General features: G+C 38.4%; 1 protein-coding gene across 7 annotated transcripts in view; it reads right to left on the reverse strand.

Annotated features, from left to right (window-relative positions):
* Positions 1-27,269, reverse strand: part of VTI1A (vesicle transport through interaction with t-SNAREs 1A) — a 464,597-nt gene that overhangs the window by 225,433 nt on the left and 211,895 nt on the right. For 4 of the 7 annotated variants that reach the window (XM_032177811.2, XM_032177827.2, XM_032177835.2 and 1 more), the window contains 2 exons: positions 13,370-13,440; positions 12,652-12,713 (listed from right to left, as the gene is read on the reverse strand). In XM_032177811.2, coding sequence (XP_032033702.1) covers positions 12,652-12,713; positions 13,370-13,440 — 133 coding nt within the window. Of the gene's footprint in view, positions 1-3,217; positions 4,232-12,640; positions 12,714-13,369; positions 13,441-27,269 lie in introns of those variants that run through there. The other 3 variants (XM_032177843.2, XM_058436018.1, XM_058436016.1) reach the window with 2 other exon arrangements.

Raw genomic sequence — 27,269 nt, forward strand, 5'->3', positions numbered from 1 at the left:
TTTGCAATATTTTTCTAAAACTGGGGCACAACCAGTGAAAAGATTTTTCATAATTGTTTACAATTAGATCTTATTAGGTGATTTCAAGCCTTAAGAAAATTTTAGAGTTCATCATAATTTAAAAATTTGAATTTGTGTAATTTTTCACATGTCAAAAATATTCTTCTTTTGATTTTTCCCAATCATTTAAACATGTAAACCATTATTGGCCTGCAGGCCATACAAAAACAGGTGGCAGGCTGGATTTGGTCTGCTGTCTATGATTTGCTCACTCCTGTTCTAAAAGCTAAAGGCTCCTGGCTGGGCACAGTGGTTCATGCTTGCAATCTCAGCACTTTGGGGGGCTGAGGCAAGAGGATTGCTTGAGACCAGGAGTTTGAGACCAGTCTGGGCAACATAAGGAGATCCTGTCTCTACAAAAAAATTACAAATTAGCTGGGTGTGTGAGGTGGACCTGTAGTCGCAGCTACTTGGAAGGCTGAGGTGGAGGTGGAAGGATCACTTGAGCCCAGAAAGTTGAGGTTGCAGTGAGCCATTGTTGGGCCACTGTACCCTAGGCTCAGTGACTGTGAGACCCTGTCCCTTTAAAAAAAAAAAAGAAAAGAAAAGAAAAAAAGAGAAAAATTCGACAGTTTAAGGTAAGATTGAAGCTTTCACATTATATTAACTTTATGAGCAGATGAGGTTACAAGTTGTTTTGTTAATTTCCTATGTATCCTCAATACAGCTGTGGCCAAACATCTTCCTAACACCCCAACACCATCACCACTGTTTCCCTGCAAGGATTCAAATTCTGTCGCTAGGAGCTATTACCTTGAAGCTGCCATGAGAAGGAAAGAGGCATAATGCCATATGTGGGTTAAGAATGGGGCAGTGACTGTCAGGTCTGGTTCTCACCTATCATCTCCTCTGTGAAGACTTATCTGTACATCCAGCCCCCAGGAATTTCTTCTTCCTGTCATCCCCTAGAGCAATGATCTCTCACTTACTATGTAGCACAAGTTACTATGTATTGTTGTTTCTTAAAATGTCTCAACAAAAGCTCCCAATTAGCTATTAAGCTACCTAGGAGTAGTGTTTTGAATTTGTTGAATCTCCAATGACTAACATTGGATTCTTAAGGGAATCTCCATATGCCCTTTTACCCAGCAGACATTAAACATTTGGTGCTGAAAAAGAGGCTGATGGTGTTACTGCCAGAATGCTGCTAAGAACATGATTTCTGTGGCTAAAACCAGGGTACTGGTCCAAGTTCTGTTCTATCTTTGTGGCGTGAACTTGGGCAAGACTCAACTTCTGTAGGTCTCAACTATCTATACCACAGGATAATAATGATAATATGAATTCAGAGTTCTTATGAAGAATAACTTAAATAAAATAATATGTATGACTGTGTCTTATAAACCATAAGGCCCCATATAAATTTAATTGTTCTGATTGTCTTTAAGGACGTACTTTTGACAAATTATCTGATTTCCCAAGGATGGCATCTTTGAGTTTTCAGTGTCTTGTTGAATTTTGTAGACAAATTCAAAATAAGTGTTTCTTGTAGGTCAATGCATTTTAAGTAAGCCAGAGTATCAAAGTAATTAAATGGTATTTAGCTAGGAAATTGGACATAGTTCTTTAACAATATCTCATTTTCTCAACTTTTTTTTTTTGGAGTTGGTTGTAGACCCTTTTGAAAATTTTACGGAAATTTAATGGAAAAGCCCCAGAAAGATGCATATACACACATACACACACACATTTTTAGAAAACTTCAGAGATTCAAGACTCCATGACGCCCACTCCAGGATAGGAACCACGCCCTATGGCTTGAGATAGGGAGTGTGGTTTCAGGAAAGCACCGGGGGACCTGATTCAGACATTTTTAACTGATTTAGGAATTAAATGGTTGACAGGTGTTTTTTTTTCCCCCTCATCACAAAATCATTAAGCCATAGGAAGGGAGGTGGACAGTGGAATAGCTTTTTCCTAGGTAAACTATAACTGTACAGGAAACTAAGGTGCTGTTTTTTTCATAATTCCAAACTGCTTTAATCCTCTTTTTAAAAGTGTGGTCAAATTTACCATTCTGGCATTTTCCCCATTGATATTCACACCTTGGTTCCAAAGTTCTTCACATAACTTTGCAAAAGAAGTCATTAGCCTTTTAAAAAGAACACTGAGGTTAAAAAAAAGTCGTGACGCCTCCTATCACGTCAGCTTCCACGTTGTCAAAAATATTAGAGATAATTTTAAATAAAAAATGAAAACCTCAATACTAGCAAGGTGGTCAAACATCACAATTTAAGAAATATTTTAACTACCCTTTTGAGTATTGAATATATTTCTTCACAGTACTTTTTTTTCCCCATAAAAGAAAAGAATTCTTTCTTAATACCTAGATGACAAATTCTCAAGATATACACAGTTGTTTCTTATTATGGCTTCCCTGGAAAACATTTCTGGGAAAGCACAATCCCCAGCCACTTACTTTGTTTACAACAGACAAAACTGCTTGTGTGGTATAAATAGGAGTCTGTCCTTAAATGCTGCTGAAAAATAAAATGCAATCATGAAAAGGAGCCATTTCCTGCCCTAACGGTGTCTTAAAAAAAATTCTTAGCTACTTTAGGAACAGCACCAAAGCGTAAATAATAATTATCAATTACCGCATAATAAAAAACTAATTTTATATTATAGAAAAAGAAAACAAAAATGAAAACAAGCCACATATTCCAGAGATGCCCTCAGAATTGTCAGCATTACAAGGTTTTCTTGCCCTACAAGATGATGAAACCCCCTTTTGTCCTCCTGCGTTTGTGATGTATATCTATAACTCATCCTTGTTTGTGCAGATAAGCCTTGCCTTGTCTCCCTAACTGCACTTTCAAAAGCAGATTCACAGTTGTTTGACTTTTGATCTGGGTAGCAGCTAGCTCGACCACCTGCACTGTGCATGAGCTGTTACTGAGCTTGCTTTGTCCCATCTTATAACACAGCCAGCCTTTTAAAATTGATGTGTGAATACGCTAATTTACAATGTGAGCGTTCAAACAAAAAAATATGGTGGTGGTAGTGGTGGTGGCAGCCGAAGAAGGGGGAGATTTGTGGAGGGAGAAGCCCTAACTCTCGATTTATAAAGTTCAAATATTGTTCGCTGCCTCTGGCATTTAATGAAACAGATGGCCAAAGCCCTCCCTTAATTTACAATGCAGCAGACAGTGGTGTAATGGTGTGGGGGCCTGGAATTATAAAATGTTGTTTGGTGATGGTATATGTTAATAAATAGCCATTTACAAGGGGAGCTAAGGGCTCCATTACTTGTTTATAAGGAAGGCATAGGGCTCCTTGCTTCAAGTTAACAGCTCAAGGCTGCGTTCAAAGAAGGCATTGACGGAAAAGGTAAAGTGCACCCTTCATATTCTATGTGGCATTCAAGAATGGCATGCATCCAGGGGAAAAAAGGAAAATCATAAAAGGAAAGTAATTTAAAAATTAGGTCAAATTGTGGCTCACAATCAAGAAAAAAGATAAGATGTGTTTCCATTGTGATTAAATAATGGAGAAAAATATTCTTTTATTGGGAAGTTACATATTTTATCTTTGAATGGACATGTTTACATGTAGCCAAAGTGCAACAGATAAAAACCCGCAGGGTTTCCACTAAATTATACCCATATGAACCCAGATAACCACTCTGAAACTATTTTTAGGCATTCTTCCAAAGATTATTCATTGATGAGGCCTACATCAGGGTAACATGGCCGTGAGCCAAATGTGAGGAGGCTCCTGACCAGCAGTATCTCACAATAGAGAAGCGAGGGTTGACCTCGGGATCCTGAAGACAACTGGTCCTATAGCAACTCCTCATTCTTTTGGGGACAGCAATGTGCTGCGTGCACTATCACCACTCTCCAGTAACTGCGTTATCAACTGGTTATCAAGGGCCCATCTATGTGGCAAGAAGGCTATGCTGGGCCTTGACTAAGGCTGCTTTCGCTTTTATGAAACACTGTGGATCCTCCAGCTGACTGTGCGTCCTGCTCTGCTTTCAGGTGGGAAATTCAAAACCCATCTAGGAATCTGCACAGGAGTTACCACCATGGTTCCCTGGCTTTGTTTTACTTCTCTTTCATCCGTGTTTCTTCCCTTCTTAATTTCTGCTGGTTGCACAATACTGCGGGGGAGCTGTAAAGCATCCTTTTGGGGATAAGGTGGAGGATACAAAAAATCTAGAAGAAAACTAAGACACAGTGGATAATAATTACAATACATGCCAGGCAAAGTGGATGATGTTCATGTCTTGTGAGAAGTACAAGCTGCTGTGAAAAATCAGAACAAGATGCATCATTTCTGGCTTGGAGAGTGAAGAAGGCTTGAGGGAGAGTGAGGTAATTCACCTGAGACCCAGAGTATAGACAAAAGTTCATTTGGAATATTACAAAGGTAACATCTGCTGTTTTTGCCCACCCAGTATCCATTACCCTTTTGGAAAAAAGCTCTCGGATTCTTCTGAGGGGACTATGCCTCATCCATTCTCAGTCTGTCTGTCTGTCCCTTGCACAGGGTCTCATGTCTAGAACATCAGATCATAGATTAATGGAGTTTTTACCTAACCAGAACCAATCTGAATCAGTAAGATTCCACGCTATTACTTTCACTGGAAGCATTCGAATGAAAAACTCGCTATATTCAATGGCTGTACTGAGATGCTGGCAAGAGCTGTCTCCACCAGGGCAATCCTTGACGAAGGCCAGAACCTATCCATAAGTGATCTGAGATGCGAGACGGAAAGAGCAAGACCCAGTCCTGACGATATTGTTGGAACCTTTAGATTCCAACACTGTGTTTCAAGTCGCTTCTACCCTTGGACTATTTAGTTACACAAGTTGATATATGTATGGCCAGTTTGATCTAGATTTCTGCCACACGCAACTGGAAGATTGTGACTTATATAGGCGGCAAAAGGAGAACATTCCAGGTAGAAGTAACAGACAAAGCAAATGTCTAGAATTAGTGAAGAGTGAAGCTAGCTTGGAGGTTGTAAGTAGTTACCACTAGTAGGGACATACTGCCTACCTAAAAGGAGCAGCAGCAAACAAGGCTAGAAAGTTCACTGGAAAACCTTAGTGATGAGACTAAGGAAGACATTCTGTGTTGGACATCATCATGGGAGATTCCTAAGGGCAGAAGAAACAGCACTCGTCTGGCACCCTCCACGTAAACTGGTCAATAATATTCAAAAAGGCAAAAGAAGGGAAGAAGCAGCACAGAGACCAACTAGGAGATCCCACTCCCTAAACAGCCTAAATGAGATGGGAAACGTGTGAGACTGGAGGATTGCTTTGCTCCAGGTAGTACTCGGAATGCACTAGAGTAGTTCAAGAAGTGTTGCTGAGTGAGGGTCCCAGAAGGAAGGGGGAATGGTGGCGCCATGACAGAAACAGGGACATAAGGAAAGGATGATGATATTTATTATTATTGATTTTTAGTTTTTAAAAAATTCCTAGGAAACTCTAGTAATGGAAAAAGAAAAATTTAAAAACATACATTTAAAATTCATCAACCTAGAAGAACTATTAATTAACATTTTGATTTTAGTCTTTGCTCTCAGGCCTTATTTCTTTTAAAACCAATGACGATAATGATAATAACAAATACCTCAATGTTTCCTGGCACTTTATTATGTGCCAGGCATTGTTGTGTGCACTTTACATGTATCTACACATTTATAGAGATTTCCATAGTAAAGACTATTGTTATCCCTATTTTGCAGATGAGGAAACTGAGGTACAGAGAGGTGAGATTCTTGCCAAACGTTACTAGCTAAAAAGCGGCAGAGCCAGTGCTGCTCCAGAGCCTACTACCCCTTATCTACTGGGACATATGCCTCTGGACATATACACAGAAATTTCACGTGAATAATTAAACAAGACCGGAACTGTTTGCTCCAGCAAAGACTCCAGATGATAAAGTTAGATATAGAAATAAAATTTCCTAACAATGACACTTGTCAAATTCCGGAGGTAAGGGAGATTATAGACTCTTCTGCTGCACGGTGTTGTTATTTCTTGATTCTGGTTAATGCCACACAGTCTATGCTTAGCAATACAACAATTCGAAAGGACTCCTTAAGAACACACTCACTTGGGACTCCTGTGACACACAGTAGGTGCAGTTGAGCGCCTTCAGCCCACCCTCAATGGTGGGATCCGGTAGGGTTTGTTCATTGCTTTCAGGTACAACTGTCTGCATACCCAGAAGGGCTGTCTGACCATCTGTGAGGAAACTGAGTCTTCATAGAAGGATAAATAGTTGGTACAGTAGGAAAACCAGGCCCTGGAGGCAGATGACTTATGTAGACCCTGATGATATTTACCGGTGGTCCCCTTATTTCTTAAAACGGGAATAATAGTATCCATCTTACAGAGTTATCATAGAAAGTGAAAGAAGATCATGTATAACAAATATCTAGGACTGTGGCTGCTACCTACCTATCAGAGATTAAAAGGCATAGTATAGTATGGATTTTGAATTTCCTGGTCAGTGAAATGAGAGGGGGGCATGGGACAGTGGGAGGACTGACATATGATTGCCAATGTTTAATATTTCCAAGTATTTATTTTTCTATTTACTGTAACAATGAACCTAGTTTAAGGAAAGTATTTACTGCCACCAATTATTTCAGGGAAGAAATGGAACTATAATAGTGTCTGACAATAAAAGTTGGCATAACAAAAACTCAACTGTTTGTTCTTACTATTCTCATTTTACCACTAGTGAAAACTGGTTCTGATTCATAAACCGGCCTTTGGGAACCTTGTGTAGTGTGTCAAAAGAGCAAACTAAGTTCACATCCTAATTCTGTTCCTTTCTACAACATGTGAATCTGGATAGTTTACTTAACTTCACTAAGCACAGTTTGCCTCACCTGTAAAATGGGGATAGTAATGCCTCCTTCACAGAACTGTTAAGGATAAAATCAGTTAAGATGTACAATACATGATTTAGGGTCACATATGCACTTAAGGCTCAAAGAATGCAGCTGGTAGAGTTATCATTGACAGATAAGGTGTTGCATTCAAGTGTCTGACACTAGAGCAAAAATCTATGTTTAAAGGCACAAGCATGTTATTAAAGAGAAACATATAAGCAAATCCAAAGCTATTCTTCGGTTTGGTAAAAACGTTACCAATGCTGGCCTTGAAGAGGTCGTAGGACAAAGGCAACGAGTCAACTGCACAGAAATAAACTTATGCATGCAAAAAGAACCAAGATTTTAAAAAATTCTCTTTGTAGCATTATTCTAGCTCAGATCCTAAATCTGTTAAGTCCAAAGAATCTATAGGAAATTCAATCACTTTATTCTGAAAGAGTAAGCACTTGATTAAAAGCTTAAGAATAGTTTAGACATTGAGATTTTGCTACACTAATTTCAGGTCAGGGCCCAAGTTTATCACCAGTAAGTAAAATGTGCTGAGAAAGAGGAATGAGAGAAACAGAGAAAAGAAAAAAGATAGAGAAGTAAAAATATAAATGCAAGGTACTATGAGAGAAGATACTTTCTTCAGTGCCTAAAAATTTATAGCAAATTTTCAAGGACATTTTTCTCAAAAGTCTTGAAAACTCTCTACTGTTGAATTTTCAGACATTGTAATAAGAACAATTAGAATACAACAGAATGTTTCCTGGGCAAAATGAAGGAGAAAAAAGAATGAGTTTTTAAAAGAAGCTTCAACATCTAGCCATGGCGTATGTAAGAATAAACCTGTTTTTATTTTAAAAATTACATTTCCATAGCTTACAGATCTTGCATTGGCATTCCTGGTCTATTTACTCTTAGGAATCATTCTGACAGTGCATTTAAGCTTTCCAGATGTTTTACCTGTCATTCTACCAAAGACTATGTTTAAAATATAAAATATGATAGCAATGATCGGTGGCAATGATTCCCCAGGCTAACTCGAAAGTAACTCTAACAAAAATATGCGTATTAAATAATATTGTGTGAATGGTGCTGGCTAGGTCAACTGCATTTAATACTGTCTGCTTTGTTTATACTACAGATTAGTTACAAAAGACCTCTTAGCTCCACACATAAGGAAGTTAACCATACTCATACTGGAAGGATAAACAAAATTCACTTTCCGAAGGAAACAATCTGAGTGTGTGTGTGTGCGCGCGCGCGTGCATGTGTGTGTAAATGGGGGCAAATAAAGGTGGTGTGGGGGAGAGAGGAAATTATTTGATTTGAGATTGTCAAACAGAATAGGTGTTAAATAATCATCTATGCCATTTCTTCTTTTCTTTTTCTTTTTTTCTTTTTTTTGAGATGGAGTCTCACTCTGTCACCCAGGCTGGAGTACAGTGGTGCGACCTCGACCTCGGCTCGCTGCAACATTTCGCCTCCCAGGCTGAAGTGATTCTCATGCCTCAGCCTCCCAAGTAGCTGGGATTATTAGCTACTGCACTCGGCTAATTTTTTTCTATTTTGTAGTAGAGATGAGGTTTCACCATGTTGGCCAGGCTGATTTCGAACTCCTGGCATCAAGTGATCTGCCTGCCTCAGTCTCCCAAAGTGTTGGGATTACGGGCGTGAGCCACCACACCTGGCTTATGGCATTTTTTTTTTTTATAAGCACTTTGCCAGCATATACAATGCAGAGGAGGAGCCAAGGTAAAGCAGTAACATATCCTGTAAATTTTTGTCAGTGGAGCTCTTAAACTATAACTTTGTTACATTCCTGAGGCATTGTTCATATACTTTTAGAAACAAATATACAATTAGTGATCAATCATTAACTCTTCAGAGGTAAAAGGAAATAGAATCATGATTTCTTTTTATTCTGACTCTGAATTTTGAAAATCTTAATTTTCATTTTTACTGATTTCCAACAGTTTGAACAAATAAGACTTTCTGCTCAAGGGTATAGAAAAAATACACACACAAACACACACATAAATACATACATATGAAGAGAAACATTTAAGTCTCCTAGTGATAGTATGACACTTTAAGACAGTCAATTAGAATAATCAAATTTTGTGAAAGTCAATGAAAAAATCCATTTATTAGACCCAGTTACAACATAAATGGTCATTTGCTTCATGACCATTTTCATTATTATCTGAATTCCACTTTATTTAAACTCTGTCTACAGAGTTAGGAAATGAATAGTTTGTCCCTAGATAGCTCTCCATCTTATATCAGTATAGAAGAAAAATTATTTTCCGGGAAATCAGCCATAGCTGTGTTCTGATGTCGAGTTTTACTATTATAGTTTTGAACGAACCAATTTTCTCCTTTGTTTTCTTTCTTTTGGTAATATGGCATGCTTACACGAAGAGCAATTTTTTTGGTTGAATCAGTTGCTATCTCACTAAATTACATATTATATGTCAATTTTTTTTGCATACCTTAGCTCTTTTCAAAATTTGTTTGTAATGATTCCATATACCATTTTCTATTTCCCTATTTTTTTCCAAACATGTTGGCATTATAGCCATTTAACTCGTATTTTTTATTAGTTATTTGTTTTTCTAGTGTCCCTTTTAATGACCAGCAAGGACTAACTGGAGTTGTGGAATCTTCAACAGCTGCCTTGAGAATCCGTTAATTTTGTGAATTTCCATAGTACATTTTTATGCATACATCCTCTACTATACTAAAGTACTTTGAAAGTGAGGATAAAATTGGTTTCATTTCAGGATCCTCAGCCCTGGCATACAGACATTAAATATTTACTAAGGAAATGAATAAGCAGAAGAAAGAAAAGAAGAAAGGAAAGAAGGAAGGAAATAGATGTTTATCTTACTTGAAGTTAATAAAATATTAAAAATTATGAGTGGTAGATGATTATTTAGTGGCTGCTGGATTTTATAAACTTAATTTTTGTTGCTTACTTATTTTGATTTCTCCAACTCCTTTTGGTCAGTTTTACAGATAATCAAGTGGACATACGCACAGATGTTGGTACCAATGGAACACAGTTTTCACCTGTCTTCACAACAGACCATATGTAAAATGGCTCAGATGAGGAGCCATGCCAAGCCATTTCTGTTCACTTTACAAATTTAAGAACAATCAAGGTTTAACAAATTTTAAAAATAACCTGCAATCTTTCTTTTAAATAAAGCAACTCCTTGGTTTGGTATACTACAGAATATTTAACTATTTTCAGTCACACAGAATTTATCATATGAAAATAATTAAGTTTATGTTATATGCAGGTAAATGCTCGCACTGCACAAAGAGGACATTCATTTCTTTTATATATTTGTGAAGGTGATAGATGAGTACACGATTCAATAACATAACATTTCCTAAATCAGAAGCGCTTGTTGACATACGACATAGCTATGCAGTTTTGGTAAGAAGAAGAGTAAGAGAATGTGGCTTTTCTTTCTGAAATACAAGCTCACCAGGGCTGGAAGCGAAAGCCATATGAATGGGAGGGATGTAACAGGGAAAGCAAAATCAGAGCATTCAATAAAAGGCTTTGGTACATAAACCCTGCCTCTACTTCTCTAGAGCTTTTCCATGAGATAACCAAAATAACAAAGCAGAGAGGCTGGCAAAATGTTTGTGCCTTTTCCCAAGTCCAAAATACATTGTATATCATATGCAGCAGTAATTAGAAACTAAAACAAAACCACTGCATTTGGTCCCCAGAGAACCTGCCACGTTTTGGCATTGGTTGAAAATATCTGAATATCCTGGCTGATACCAAGATTCCAGCTGTGACTAGTGAAAAACACTGTCATGCATACGAATAGGTGGACTTAAGCGTACCCTTGGTTCAGATGTAGCAAGGTGATGTCCATCTGGGAATTTTTATTTCTGTTCATACTCTAGACACATCCCGAAAGAAGATAAGTCAGTGATTGACTGAGTTTGCCTACAAAGAGGACCCCATGTAGATTTCACCAGAGTAATTTTCTTCCATAGGCTTCTGAAACAACCACGTTATTATGATTTCCCCACAGAAAGCCCAGTCAAAGGTTGCAGAAGTTGTTTGTGCTTCACCCTCTCTAAATGACTTGCAAATTTATTCAAACACAATATGAGGAGATGCTTTATTTGTTGAAATAACTGTCTGCAGTATCCTGCACTAAAGGGTGAGGTACATCAAGCAGAAACATGGACAGAAATACATCGGTTTTGAAACCCATAAATCCTTATTTGAATCTGCCAACCTGAAAGCCATGTAGAGCCCGCATAAACTGTTTTTCCTAAATGCTACATCTGATTAAGCCATACCATTAAATGACAGCTGAACTTTAACATTAATATGATATTATTTAAATAACCACATCATTTTTTTTACACTAAAAATGATGAATGATTTCTGGACAGCTCAATTGACATAAAGCAGGAGGACTCTTTAATGAGATTTGACAAAATGGAGACATATGCAGAATATTCGTTACAGCTCACGACGCAGGAGCCCTCCCAGGGAAGCAACAGAGGTTTTTCCCTCCCCTTCCTTTCTTTTTTGTTGTCTATAGGCACTGAAGCATTCCTTTCAATCGCCACTACCCTTCTCTCTGAATTCTGAGTTTTTCTTAGGCCATTTACATAGTACTGTTAATCACAGAATTTGATGGCTTATGATTCTGAGTTGGGAGTCGGGGTCCAAGGAAACGAGGGGGAATGTCATACTATGCCAGCCTTGGCTGAAAATGTCCCAGGAACTTTAGGCTTTTTACTGGTCAGGCTGCTTAGAAAAATCTTATCAGCCTTGAAGACCAAATCACTAGACATTTGATTGGTTCTTATGCAATAAGTCTGTAACACGGCAAACATACTTTTAGCAAACTATTGTATATGGATATGTGATCAGAGAAGACTTTAGTTATTTTTAGATGGTTGTCTCTATAGTATCAATTATAATGACTTCCTTCTTAAAAATTCTAATTAAGCCACTCCAGAGAGCATTCTCGATGTTTCTCGTTCACTTTTCTATCCACAGTTCCAAACTGACAGTCGTGCTAGATGATATTTTTATGTGGTAGATTCTGAATGTGAAATAATTTCGTGCTGAATGTACTTATAAGAACATTACCTACATTCATTCATCTATTTTCTCATACTGTTTAGCATATTTTCCATCAATCAAGGTTGAGTTACACATATAAAACATGAACATTTGTTTCTTAGCACATATTATTCAGATAATCTTGATGTTTTATAAATCATCTTCAAGTGTATACATGAAACAGAAATGTTTCCCCAAACAGTGTCACTTAAAGAAATGAAAACAAGGCAACAGAGAGCAAAGCTAACAGCAAATGTGCTCCTGAAAATGGTTAGGTCTGCATTCCCTCCATAAGAAGGAGGCCATCGAAATAGAAAATAAAATCAGCCTGCTCCTGCCATGGGGCCTTCCTCAGGCTATGAAAAAATACTTCATGTCTAACCCTAATTTTTTCCATAGCTTGAGGTTACCCCCCTAGCTCAAGCCTTCTCTCTAATCTGTGTTGGTATGTGTCCCTGTCCAAACAAGAGTTAATATCAGTGCTCTGTTATTTCAAACGGGTCCTGACACAGGGTACTAAGAGCAGAAGCTCAAAAGCACGTAATATGCCCCATTGCAACTGAAAGAAAACATAGTATTTTACAAAAGAGACAGAGAGAAAGATAGGTCCCTACCTTGCTCTTACCTTCGCAACATCCCCGTCAGAATCCTGGAGCTTTTTCCCAAATTAGCATCTGTTTCCCGAAGCTACAAGAAGAACAGCAATGTTAAAACAAAACAAAAGTTCATGCAATTAGATTATTTCTAAAGTGCATGGCAAGTGACAGTTTATTTCATGATAGAAAATCCAAACAATAAAAATGTTCAAATACACAAAAATAAATACATTCTGACAGCTACACAAACTTGGAAAATTCTTAGATTTGGAGAACGACACGTGAGAGGTAATCTTGGGAGCTTTAAGCTGGATACTAGAACTGGATATAAAAGCAAAGCACAGGCTGAAAAAGTTTCATATACATTTGGTAATTCATCTCCAACTTATGAATGTGCAAAGTCCTAAAAACATATAAACAAAAATAAAATGAAGTAAGGAAAGATGACCACCAATAATTTTATAGTTTTCACTCTAAAAGATGAACATACTCCAAAATCTCCCTCAGTGACCTTCTCCTCTATAAGAAGTAAACAAAATACCCACCTGGGAGCATTCTGGAATGGGGACATAGAGTCAGCTGCTACTTGCTCCATCTCACCCTCTTTCTTTTCCTTTTCACAGACCTTATACCCTGTTTCACCTTAGATACACACATCTACCTAATTGCTATTGTTTATGTCCCAATGCCTTTCATTTATGTCTTCATTTACTGAATATGTGAAAAAACTGTATCACTTGTACTTACTCTTTCACGTGCTCGCTGTATCTTTTCTCTGTCATGACTAAGGTTTTCCAACATCTCCTGACCAATTTGCTCTATGGAAAAGAAAATTTGAGTAAGGAAAAATGACTTGGAGTGCATATGAGAATAAATCTCAGAAGTACTAAAATGGCATAAAATGTTAAAGTTGCATGCATGCATTATACATTAGACACATATTTCAATTCATGTATTTGAAAAATATAAACAGTATTTGAGAAACTTATCATTTATCCTAGGTATAATTAGATATTTGACCTATAGAACATAACCAACATGAAAATAATGATTTAGAGATGATGTCTTGCCCAGGCCACTCCAGCAAATATCAGCAAAGGTGGAGGAGATCTGAGGTCCATTAGTCTATTTCGTCATCATGGAATTTAGCTGTTGGTTTTTACAGGTTATAAGTAATGTTAATGATTCTGCTCTCCCTTTCCCCTTTCATTTTGCATATGTATGTCAGACTCCATTTAGAATAATTTTAATTTTAGTGTATTCACCCTGCATAAGTAATCCTCATATGTTCACCTACTGTAGCTTATTGGTAGTGAACTATCTCTAGGCTTTTGCTCTCTTCAAGGCAAGGGCTCATTTAATGTGTTATCAGCAGCTGTAGGTACTTGAGTCAACTCAAGGTGAGGTGCATTGCTTCTCAAGTAGTTGAAGACAGCTCATGCTGGAGACAGTGTTTTCACCCCAGAACTTTGAAACCCTTATACTGTTACAGGCAATTTAGAACATTCTATAAAAAGCCACACTGCTGAGTTCTAATGAGGTTTTCTCTTGCCATGATCATCTTATTTGGTTGACACTAGGCAGTCTCTTCTCCAACCGTAGACCCTTTTAGAAGACAGTAGGTATGGCTTGACCTCATAAATAACCAGCTGCTTTGAATAAATCATTTTCAGACTCATTCCCCATTACCTGGGAGGTGCCTTACTCCATACTAGAAGGATGCCTCTCTTATAATCTTGGCAACCTATCTGACTACCTTGTTCTACATCTCTCTCTCCTTTTCCCTCTTGCATTGTCTCTTTACTCATACCTATAACAACAATCATCTCTGGCTTATAAACATACAGAAGCATTCAAACAAGCATCTATTATAATAATAACAAGTAATTTAATGACGTAAGTAAGAAGTCACCACGGTAGTTATTTGGCTCATATATGTACACTGCTAGACTTTTTTTTAAAGGACATCCTAAAAATGTAGAGCAGTAGTTAGGGCACACTGAGAGCTTTGGCTGTGAACTCACACTGCCTGACCCAAAATCCCAGTGCTGGCCCTTACTAGCTGTGTGGCTAACTTCATTGTGCCTCAGTTTATCCATAAATGGGACTAATAATAATAATAGTACTATATCATGAGATCACTGTAAGAGTTCAATAAGGTAATTTAGTTACAATATTTAGCACAGTGACCAGCCTACAACAATAATAAGCATTTATTGAATGATAATTGACTGATATAAGAATATCAGTGGGCTATTATGATTTTGCCACTCTCCTATCTTAGTCCTATTGTGGCCCACTTGAGCTGCAATTTTATTCACAGGATAAAATATCTGTCCTGCCTTTCTCACCAAGTTGATGTTATGAACCAATGAGGTAGGCTACGTAAAAATGTTGTGGAAGCTATAGGGTACCATATAAAGGCATGTCATGATATAGTATGTAAGATTCAGAGCATTCAACAAAGAATCATTGAATCCCCACTGTGTGCCAGGTACAGGTGCCAGGGATATGGCCAGGAAACGACATCAAGTGTTTGCACTCATGGAGCTTCCATGCCAGCAGTGAGGAACAAGCAGTTAAAGAAGTGTTACAGAAGAGTTACAGACAAGTGTTAACAGAAAAATTTGTGTTTCAAAGCACATCAGAAAAAGCACTGCATATTCCATTCATGACAGAAAATCCAACTCATAGAAAACAGTTACATACACTATCATAAATATATTTTTGACAGCATACAAATTTTTAACATTCCTTCCCAGTATAGTAGCTCCTCTTAGATTTATTCCAGCTCTTTATTATTAACCCCATACAATTTATCCTTAAGGTAAAATTGGGTAAGATATGTGGCTCACAGCGGAAGCATCACAGCAGTGGAAGATGATATCAATAATGGAAAAGGAGGAAACAACTGAAGTTGAATTTTTTTCTTCCCTTGCACAACAATATTCAATTTTGTCCTACTGCTATTACTATTCCATTGGATTTCTTTTATCAACATAATATAGCAATTATAATTCATTTTTTCACTTAAAACCTTTAATATATATGAGCACCATGAACACTGCAATTATTTCAGCAAAATACTATTTATATCATATTTTCTCCTGTTCAGATTGATGGTATTATAACATGTAATGAAGAGGAAATAGGTTATTACTACTGTGTCTGTGGCCAGTATCATATCCCCAGTAAGTATCTGTGGAAAGAATGAAGAAATAAAAGAATTAAATAAAGTATGCATAAGATTTGTGACCTATTCTTGCTGTTTTTTATTATTATTATACTTTAAGTTTTAGGGTACATGTGCACAATGTGCAGGTTTGTTACATATGTATCCATGTGCCATGTTGGTTTGCTGCACCCATTAACTCGTCATTTAGCATTAGGTATATCTCCTAATGCTGTCCCTCCCCTCTCCCCCCATCCCACAACAGTCCCCGGGGTGTGATGTTCCCCTTCCTGTGTCCATGTGTTCTCATTGTTCAATTCCCACCTATAAGCGAGAACATGCGATGTTTGGTTTTTTGTCCTTACGATAGTTTAATGAGAATGATGGTTTCCAGTTTCATCCATGTCCCTACAAAGGACATGAACTCATCATTTTTTATGGCTGCAGAGTATTCCATGGTGTATATGTGCCACATTTTCTTAATCCAACCTATCGTTGTTGGACATTTGGGTTGATTCTAACTCTTTGCTATTGTGAATAGTGCCGCAATAAACATACGTGTGCATGTGTCTTTATAGCAGTATGATTTATAGTCCTTTGGGTATATACTCAGTAATGGGATGGCTGGGTCAAATGGTATTTCTAGTTCTAGATCCCTGAGGAATCGCCACACTGACTTCCACAATGGTTGAACTAGTTTACAGTCCCACCAACAGTGTAAAAGTGTTCCTATTGCTCCACATCCTCTCTAGCACCTGTTGTTTCCTGACTTTTAATGATCGCCATTCTAACTGGTGTGAGATGGCATCTCACTGTGGTTTTGATTTGCATTTCTCTGATGGCCAGTGATGATGAGCATTTTTTCATGTGTTTTTTGGCTGCATAAATGTCTTCTTTTGAGAAGTGTCTGTTCATGTCCTTCGCTCACTTTTTGATGGGGTTTGATTTTTTTCTTGTAAATTTGTTTGAGTTCATTGTAGATTCTGGATATTAGCCCTTTGTCAGATGAGTAGGTTGCGAAAATTTTCTCCCATTTTGTAGGTTGCCTGCTTACTCTGATGGTAGTTTCTTTTGCTGTGCAGAAGGTCTTTAGTTTAACTGATCCCATTTGTCAATTTCGGCTTTTGTTGCCATTGCTTTTGGTGTTTTAGACATGAAGTCCTTGCCCATGCCTATGTCCTGAATAGTATTGCCTAGGTTTTCTTCTAGGGTTTTTATGGTTTTAGGTTTAACATGTAAGTCTTTAATCCATCTTGAATTAATTTTTGTATAAGGTGAAAGGAAGGGATCCAGTTTCAGCTTTCTACATATGGCTAGCCAGTTTTCCCAGCACCATTTATTAAATAGGGAATCCTTTTCCCATTGCTTGTTTTTGTCAGGTTTGTCAAAGATCAGATAGTTGTAGATATGCGGCATTATTTCTGAGGGCTCTGTTCTGTTCCATTGATCTATGTCTCTATTTTGGTACCAGTACTATGCTGTTTTGGTTACTGTAGCCTTGTAGTATAGTTTGAAGTCAGGTAGCGTGATGCCTCCAGCTTTGTTCTTTTGGCTTAGGATTGACTTGGCGATGCGGGCTCTTTTTTGGTTCCATATGAACTTTAAAGTAGTTTTTTCCAATTCTGTGAAGAAAGTCATTGGTAGCTTGATGGGGATGGCATTGAATCTATAAATTACCTTGGGCACTATGGCCATTTTCACGGTATTGAGACTTCCAACCCATGAGCATGGAATGCTCTTCCATTTGTTTGTATCCTCTTTTATTTCATTGAGCAGTGGTTTGTAGTTCTCCTTGAAGAGGTCCTTCATGTCCCTTGTAAGTTGGATTCCTAGGTATTTTATTCTCTTTGAAGCAATTGTGAATGGGAGTTCGCTCATGATTTGGCTCTCTGTTTGTCTGTGATTGGTGTACAAGAATGCTTGTGATTTTTGTACATTGATTTTGTATCCTGAGACTTTGTTGAAGTTGCTTATCAGCTTAAGGAGATTTTGGGCTGAGACAATGGGGTTTTCCAGATGTACAATCATGTCATCTGCAAATAGGGACAATTTGACTTCCTCTTTTCCTAATTGAATACCCTTTATTTCCTTCTCCTGCCTGATTGCCCTGGCCAGAACTTCCAGCACTATGTTGAATAGGAGTGGTGAGAGAGGGCATCCCTGTCTTGTGCCGGTTTTCAAAGGGAATGCTTCCAGTTTTTGCCCATTCAGTATGATATTGGCTGTGGGTCTGTCATAGATAGCTCTTATTATTTTGAGATATGTCCCATCAATATCTAACTTATTGAGCGTTTTTAGCATGAAGGGTTATTGAATTTTGTCAAAGGCCTTTTCTGCATCTATTGAGATAATCATGTGGTTTTTGTCTTTGGTTCTGTTTATATGCTGGATTACATTTATTGATTTGCGTATGTTGAACCAGCCTTGCATCCCAGGGATGAAGCCCACTTGATCATGGTGGATAAGCTTTTTGATATGCTGCTGGATTCGGTTTGCCAGTATTTTATTGAGGATTTTTGCATCAATGTTCATCAAGGATATTGGTCTGAAATTCTCTTTTTTGGTTGTGTCTCTGCCAGGCTTTGGTATCAGGATGATGCTGGCCTCATAAAATGTGTTAGGGAGGATTCTCTCTTTTTCTATTGATTGGAATAGTTTCAGAAGGAATGGTACCAGTTCCTCCTTGTACCTCTGGTAGAATTCGGCTGTGAATCCATCAGGTCCTGGACTCTTTTTGGTTGGTAAGCTATTGATTATTGCCACAATTTCAGAGCCTGTTATTGGTCTATTGAGAGATTCAACTTCTTCCTGGTTTAGTCTTGGGAGGGTGTATTTGTTGAGGAATTTATCCATTTCTTCTAGATTTTCTAGTTTATTTGCATAGAGGTGTTGGTAGTGTTCTCTGATGGTAGATTGTATTTCTGTGGGATCGGTGGTGATATCCCCTTTATCATTTTTTATTGCGTCTATTTGATTCTTCTCTCTTTTCTTCTTTATTAGTCTTGCTAGTGGTCTATCAATTTTGTTGATCTTTTAAAAAAACCAGCTCCTGGATTCATTGATTTGTTGAAGGGTTTTTTTTGTGTCTCTATTTCCTTCAGTTCTGCTCTGATTTTAGTTATTTCTTGCCTTCTGCTAGCTTTTGAATGTGTTTGCTCTTCTTTTCTAGTTCTTTTAATTGTGATGTTAGGGTGTCAATTTTGGATCTTTCCTGCTTTCTCTTGTGGGCATTTAGTGCTATAAATTTCCCTCTACACAATGCTTTGAATGTGTCCCAGAGATTCAGGTATGTTGTGTCTTTGTTCCTGTTGGTTTCAAAGAACATCTTTATTTCTGCCTTGATTTCGTTATGTACCCAGTAGTCATTCAGGAGCAGGTTGTTCAGTTTCCATGTAGTTGAGCGGTTTTGAGTGAGTTTCTTAATCCTGAGTTCTAGTTTGATTGCACTGTGGTCTGAGAGACAGTTTGTTATAATTTCTGTTCTTTTGCATTTGCTGAGGAGAGCTTTACTTCCAACTATGTGGTCAATTTTGGAATAGGTGTGGTGTGGTGCTGAAAAAAATGTATATTCTGTTTATTTGGGGTGGAGAGTTCTGTAGATGTCTATTAGGTCCACTTGGTGCAGAGCTGAGTTCAATTCCTGGGTATCCTTGTTAACTTTCTGTCTCATTGATCTGTCTAATGTTGACAGTGGGGTGTTAAAATCTCCCATTATTATTGTGTGGGAGTCTAAGTCTCTTTGTAGGTCACTCAGGACTTGCTTTATGAATCTGGGTGCTCCTGTGTTGGGTGCATATATATTTAGGATAGTTAGCTCTGCTTGTTGAATTGATCCCTTTACCATTATGTAATGGCCTTCTTTGTCTCTTTTGATCTTTGTTGGTTTAAAGTCTATTTTATCAGAGACTAGGATTGCAACCCCTGCCTTTTTTTGTTTTCCATTTGCTTGGTAGATCTTCCTCCATCCCTTTATTTTGAGCCTATGTGTGTCTCTGCACGTGAGATGGGTTTCCTGAATACAGCACACTGATGGGTCTTGACTCCTTATCCAATTTGCCAGTCTGTGTCTTTTAATTGGAGCATTTAGTCCATTTACATTTAAAGTTAATACTGTTATGTGTGAATTTGATCCTGTCATTATGATATTAGCTGGTTATTTTGCTCGTTAGTTGATGCAGTTTCTTTCTAGCCTAGATGGTCTTTACAATTAGGCATGTTTTTGCAGTGGCTGGTACCGGTTGTTCCTTTCCATGTTTAGTGCTTCCTTCAGGAGCTCTTTTAGGGCACCAGACTGCTGGGCAGGCCTGGTGGTGACAAAATCTCTCAGCATTTGCTTGTCTGTAAAGTATTTTATTTCTCCTTCACTTATGAAGCTTAGTTTGGCTGGATATGAAATTCTGGGTTGAAAATTCTTTTCTTTAAGAATGTTGAATATTGGCCCCTACTCTCTTCTGGCTTATAGAGTTTCTGCTGAGAGATCAGCTGTTAGTCTGATGGGCTTCCCTTTGTGGGTAACCCGACCTTTCTCTCTGGCTGCCCTTAACATTTTTTCCTTCGTTTCAACTTTGGTGAATCGACAATTATGTGTCTTGGAGTCGCTCTTCTGGAGGAGTATCTTTGTGGTGTTCTCTGTATTTCCTGAATCTGAATGTTGGCCTGCCTTGCTAGATTGGGTAAGTTCTCTTGGATAATATTTTGCAGAGTGTTTTCCAACTTGGATCCATTCTCCCTGTCACTTTCAGGTACACCAATCAGACGTAGGTTTGGTCTTTTCACACAGTCCCATATTTCTTGGAGGCTTTGTTTGTTTCTTTTTATTCTTTTTTCTCTAAACTTCCCTTCTCGCTTCATTTCATTCATTTCATCTTCCATCACTGATACCCTTTCCTCCAGTTGATTGCAACGGCTACTGAGGCTTCTGCATTCTTCACATAGTTTTCAAAACTTTGCTTTCAGCTCCATCAGCTCCTTCAAGCACTTCTCTGCATTGGTTATTTTAGTTATATATTCGTCTAATTTTTTTTCAAAGTTTTTAACTTCTTTGCCATTGGTTTGAATTTCCTCCTGTAGCTCGGAGTAGTTTGATCGTCTGAAGCCTTCTTCTCTCAAGTCGTCAAAGTCATTCTCCATCCAGCTTTGTTCCGTTGCTGGTGAGGAACTGCGTTCCTTTGGAGGAGGAGGGGGTGCTCTGCTTTTTAGAGTTTCGTTTTTCTGCTCTGTTTTCTCCCCATCTTTGTAGTTTTTTCTACTTTTGGTCTTTGATGATGGTGATGTACAGATGGGTTTTTGGTGTGGGTGTCCTTTCTGTTTGTTAGTTTTCCTTCTAACAGACAGGACCCTCAGCTGCAGGTCTGTTGGAGTTTGCTAGAGGTCCACTCCAGACCCTGTTTGGCTGGGTGTCAGCAGCGGCGGCTGCAGAACAGCGGATTTTCGTGAACCGCAAATTCAGCTCTCTGATCGTTCCTCTGGAAGTTTTGTCTCAGAGGAGTACCCGGCTGAGTGAGGTGTCAGTCTGTCCCTACTAGGGGGTGCCTCCCAGTTAGGCTGCTCAGGGGTCAGGAACCCACTTTAGGAGGCAGTCTGCCCATTCTCAGATCTCCAGCTGCGTGCTGGGAGAACCACTACTCTCTTCAAAGCTGTCAGTCAGACAGGGACATTTAAGTCTGCAGAGGTTACTGCTGACTTTTTGTTTGTCTGTGCCCTGCCCCCAGAGGTGGAGCCTACAGAGGCAGGCAGGCCTCCTTGAGCTGTGGTGGGCTCCACCCAGTTCGAGCTTCCTGGCTGCTTTGTTTACCTAAGCAAGCCTGGGCAACAGCGGGCACCCCTGCCCCAGCCTCCCTGCCGCCTTGCAGTTTAATCTCAGATTGCTGTGCTAGCAATCAGTGAGACTCCGTGGGCGTAGGACCCTCCAAGCCAGGTGTGGGACACAATCTCCTGGTGTGCCATTTTCCAAGCCTGTTGGAAAAACGCAGTATTAGGGTGGGAGTGACCTGATTTTCCAGGTGCCATCTGTCACCCCTTTCTTTGACTAGGAAAGGGAACTCCCTGACCCCTTGCACTTCCCGAGTGAGGCAATGCCTCATCCTGCTTCGGCTCTCACAGGGTGCACTGCACCGACTGTCCTGCACCCACTGTTTGGCACTCCCTAGTGAGATGACCACTACCTCAGATGGAAAGGCAGAAATCACCCGTCTTCCACGTCGCTCACGCTGGGAGCTGTAGACCGGAGCTGTTCCTATTCGGCCATCTTGGCTCCACCCCGCTATTCTTGCTCTTAAAGCCCATCCAGTATAGCACTGGAGAAGTCAACATCAGAAAGCAGGTAATAGATTCATCATTCTATCAGGTTCGCCGAGGGAAAAACTCTACTCTGAGTGGACCTACAGTCTGCTACTGAAGGAATCAACAAACAGGAAGTAAGATTTGGGTTTTTTTTCAGGAGTTATAAACCACTCCCACAATCTCCTTGCCTCCCTAGACATCGCTCAGCATCCCAAGTACTAACTCAATCTAGCAAGAGAAGAGATATTGGCAAGAGCGTATGCATCCCGGTCGTAACACCCAAATGCCATGCACTGTTGGAAACACAATTCTTTTTTCATTTCTTACTTGCTATCTTCCATTTTAATGCTCTAATAAACAAAATTTCAGGCCAAATATATCACAATGATTACTATTACGGAATGAAAAAAATTCACGTAAAGAAAGTTATGTGGGCTTTTTTTTCCCCCCACTGTGGGGCCCACTCTTCTAGTCGAACCAAAACAAAACAAGACAACAAATTAGAGGGGATTATTTTTAATACAGACTATCTTTGGTTTAGCGATTATTTCATTAAATAATTAGAAACATTGTTAGGTTTATTTTTCTTGAATAATTTAACTGAAGATGTAAGCATTCACCAAAAACACCGTAATAGAAAGAACACAAGCTCAGAGGCCTAAGCCAATGGTGATGTGATACTTAAATTTTCAGTTCTTTAACTTCCATAGTGCCTTAAGAATGGAACAGCCATACTGCTGCTCTTGAAATAATTTGAGAAATCATACATTTTACAAATATTGTACTTGTTGACTGCGAGGGTCTTCTTGAGATTAAGAAACAATAGGAAGCATAACAAGGCAATGAAAACTGATGGTGTATGCTGGAATTCTCTATGTCAGTATGAGCATGATAAATGAATTTCTGGAAGGAAAAGCTCCTTCCTGTACTTCTGTCCTTTCCACAGTGGTCCTGGGAATCATCCTGGGAATAGAGCTCTCAAACACATAAAATGAATTTTTGTTTTTACAGTTACCCAGAATCAATCATATCCTTGATCCATAGCCCCTTTTTATAGAGAAACACACGTGCAAAAGGGTTTTTGGAATTTCCTTTACTTTTCAATCTTCTGGAAGATATACACAATAGCCATTGAATAATTTCTTGCCCCATAAAGAAACTGAGAAAGAATCAGGTAACTTCAAATCTAGCAAGATACTTCCTGAAGGACTGGCCTGACATCATGAAAATAAGACTTAGTTTGAAGAGCTTATATCACTGAAAGCATCATGTCTCTCCACTCATAAACTAATAATACCATCTGAACAACAGTATAAGTCTAACATAAGACTAACATGAACTCTTTTTTTAAAAAGAACTTATAAGACCTGTATTTTGGGTGAGCAGATTAAAATATTCTCTGTAAGAAGTTAGGACTGACTGAAGCTCACATCATGTTATAAACTGGCTGAAAGGGAAGGAGCCTCAAATCTAATTCACCAGGAAATGTCCCATTTGATACATTCAAAACACTTTTAAAAATTAGTCATTTGGAATATGCAGGACACTCTCCAGAAGACAGTGATTACTGCTCGGCACACCTATATTTATTTTTCTTTTCATAAACTTTGTTAAGAATGTGGTTTCCAATGAATTATTTTAAAAAGTGAAAACAGCAAGTTGGATCTTTAAAGAACTAAGAGAAGGTAAGGGTATCTTCTGGTACTTGAAAACTTCACCAGCAATTTTAGTAGCAGATAAAAGGCATTCACAGTTACACAACTACTGTTTGCATATAGGGACTTTTGTGAAGTGCAGGAGTTCTGCAAAAGAGTTATGCTGAAGCATGTGTTTTCATATGTGTATTGCAGAACACCAACCGGATGAAAAACCTTGAAGTAATATTTCCTAACAATTTGGAGCACTGAATTTTGGACATGACTTTGGAACTTCTGGCCACGGAGTCTAATAAAGGTAGAAAATGTGCTGCTTTAGGAAGGGAGGGATTCACATACAGCTTTCTCAGAAGGGATCTGATCATGGAGTGGTTGGGTCAGTCACTCTTTGGCATTTAGCATAGCTTCCTGGGCACTGACTCAGCTATCATGCCCTGAATAGCTAGGTTATCCTCTGTATTGATGTTACTCAGGCATGAAGAGCCTTTTGAATTTCTGGTATCTGGAAAAATACGACAATGGAAAAGAGAGTTCTTTCAACATCTTTCATTATTTGACAACCTAAGACATGTGAGGAACTTCTGCTTCCAGTTAGGATGTAGAAAGATGCCACAGAAAGATGCAAATGACCATTCCCATGGAAACAAGAAAAACCCAGACAAAATAATTACTAAATTTTTCTGGAGGAAGTAAGTAGATGCAAAGAAGCTCTGATGAATTCTAGAGAGAAACAAGTACTTTGTGTATGAGCAAACAGTTGTGGCAACTTTGATACCAACTTTCATATAAGGCAAGTGCCTGCTCTGAGAATGAGGCTGTCATAGATAGAATTTATAGGGATGAGAGAAATCAGTCAAACATTAAATGATGATGTAGGCTTACAAAACAGAATGGAATCTAGATGAACTCTAAACACAAAAACAAATTGCTTGGTCTGATATTTCTCCCTAAATCTTCAAATTTGCCGAATAAGAGGGAATACAGAAGGAGCTGGTCAGTAAAGAGAAATCACATATTCCCACACATTCTTGTGTACTTATATTTTAAGACGCCGTCAGAGTTGAGTCTAAAGGTGAACCAAAAAATATCTGAAACTGCAGATCAACCAACTCCCAGCTCAAACATTGACAATATGTTTTGTTTGTTTGTTTGTTTGTAAAAAGCAGCATAAACACAGGTTGAGAGTGCACTAATCACGGATGAATCCAATCTTATTACAGCTTCAGCTCAGCACCAACTCAACTTTTGGGAGAATCGGCTCCTTCTATTATCTAAATACCAGATAGAGTAAAATGTTTTCAGAAAAAAAAAAAAAAAAAAAACCCAGGATGTTATATTTCAGATTCCTTTGTTTTTTATACAGTGTGTGGAATACTATAAAATTGTGACATGCAAAAAAAACAGGAAAAAAGAATAATCTAGAGAAAATACAGTCTATATGAGTATACCAATAGATTCTAGTCACTACAGTTAGCAGATAAAGATTTTAGAACTATTATAATTGTGTTAAAGAATTTATAGGAAAAGGTAAACATAATTGGTGAAAATATGAGTTTATCAAGAAACAAATGGAAACTCTAAAAAGAAACAAAATAAAATTCTAGAATAAAAATATAACATTTGAAATTAATTCACTAGGTGTACCACATAGAATATCCTTCGCTACAGAAAAAAGGATCACTGAACATGAACATAGTTAATAGAAATTATCCAAACGAAGGAGGAAAAAGAGTTAAAAAAATGAACACAGCATCAATAACTTGTGAGGTTATAACAAGTGGTCTTACATACATGTTATTAGACTTCCAGAAAAAGAGATTATTAGAGACAAAAAATGGTATGAATAAATATCTGAAGAACTAACAGTCAAACTTTTCCAATCTGTATTTTTTTAAAAAGCCGATCCGCAGATCAAAGAAGTTTAACAACCTCTGAGCAAGAGAAATAAATAAAAACCACACCTAGTCATGTCACAGTCCAATTTCTGAAAACTAAAGATAAATTTAAAATCTTGGCTAGGTGCAGTGGCTCATGCCTGTAATCCCAGCAGTTTGGGAGGCCAAGGCAGGTGGATCACCTGAGGTCAGGAGTTCAAGACCAGCCTGGTCTACATGGCGAAACCCTGTATCTACTAAAAATACAAAAATTAGCTGGGCGTGGTGGTGGGTGCCTGTAGTCCCAGCTACTCTACTCGGGAGACTGAGGCAGGAGAATTACTTGAACCTGCGAGGCAGTGGTTGCAGTGAGTTGAGATTGTGCCACTGCACTCCAGCCTGGGTGACAGAGCTAGACTTCCTCTCAAGAAAAAAAAAAACAAAAAAACTTAACAGCAGAAAAGAAGACACATTCGGGAGAACAGTAATAAGAATGAAGCCTGAATTTTCATCAGAAACAATACAAACACACAATGGAACAACTTCCCAAGGTGCTAAAAGAAAAAATAAAAGGTCATTATATTATTCCATGTCCAGCAATAATAGCCTTCAAAAATTAAGATGAAATAAAGATATTCTTTGATAACCAAAAAATATTACCCAGCAGAAGTAAGCTGCAGGTAATGTTAAGGGAAATAATTCAGGCTGAAGGCAAATGACACGAGATGGAAACCTGGATGTACAAGAAAGGATGATGAACACCAGAAATGGTAAATCTGTGGATAAATAGAAAAGCAGGCCAGGTGCGTGGCTCATGCCTGTAATCTTCAGCACTTTGGGAGGTTGAGGTGGGTGAATCACTTGAGGCCAGGAGTTCTAGATTAGCCTGGCCAACATGGCAAAACTCTATCTACTAAAAATACAAAAATTAGCCAGGTGATGGTATGTGCCTATAATCTCAACACTTTAGGAGGCCGAGGAGGTCAAATCACTTGAGGTCAGAAGTTCGAGACCAACCTGGCCAACTTGGTGAAACCCCATCTCTAGCAAAAAGTACAAAAACTTAGCCGTGTATGGTGGCACATGCCTGTAGTCCCAGCTACTTGGGAGGCTGAGGTGGGAGAATCACTTGAACCCAGGAGGCGGAGGTTGCAGTGAGGCAAGATCATGCCACTGCACTCTGCACTGGGTGACAGACCGAGACCCTGTCTCAAAAATAAATGAATAAGTAAATAAAAATAAAAGCATTTCTTCTTCTCTTATATTCTTTCAAAGTAATTAACCGTTTAAAATAAAAATAGTGATAACATACGCAGAAGCAAAATGTACGAAAACTAGCACAAAAGATGAAGAGGAGGTAAACAGAAGTATACTATTGACTGGCTCTTGAGTTATATGTAAAGTAGCGTATTTATTAAGGTAGGCTGTAACAAATTAGGGATAAAAACCTTAATTTCTGAGTTTCTTTCTCCAATATAACATAGTACCCACTAGCCACATGGGGCTATTTAAATTTCAATTAATAAAATAAAATAAGACTTTAGTTCCTCAGTAGCACTATCCACATTTCAAGTGCTCAGTACCTACATGTGGTTAGTGGTCAATGTATTGGAGAATGCAGAAATACAACCATCTCTAAAATGATCTCCAAATTCCTTTGTCTT

The sequence above is a fragment of the Hylobates moloch genome, unplaced genomic scaffold, assembly GCF_009828535.3.
Source record: "Hylobates moloch isolate HMO894 unplaced genomic scaffold, HMol_V3 SCAFFOLD_3, whole genome shotgun sequence".
Lineage (NCBI taxonomy): Eukaryota > Metazoa > Chordata > Mammalia > Primates > Hylobatidae > Hylobates > Hylobates moloch.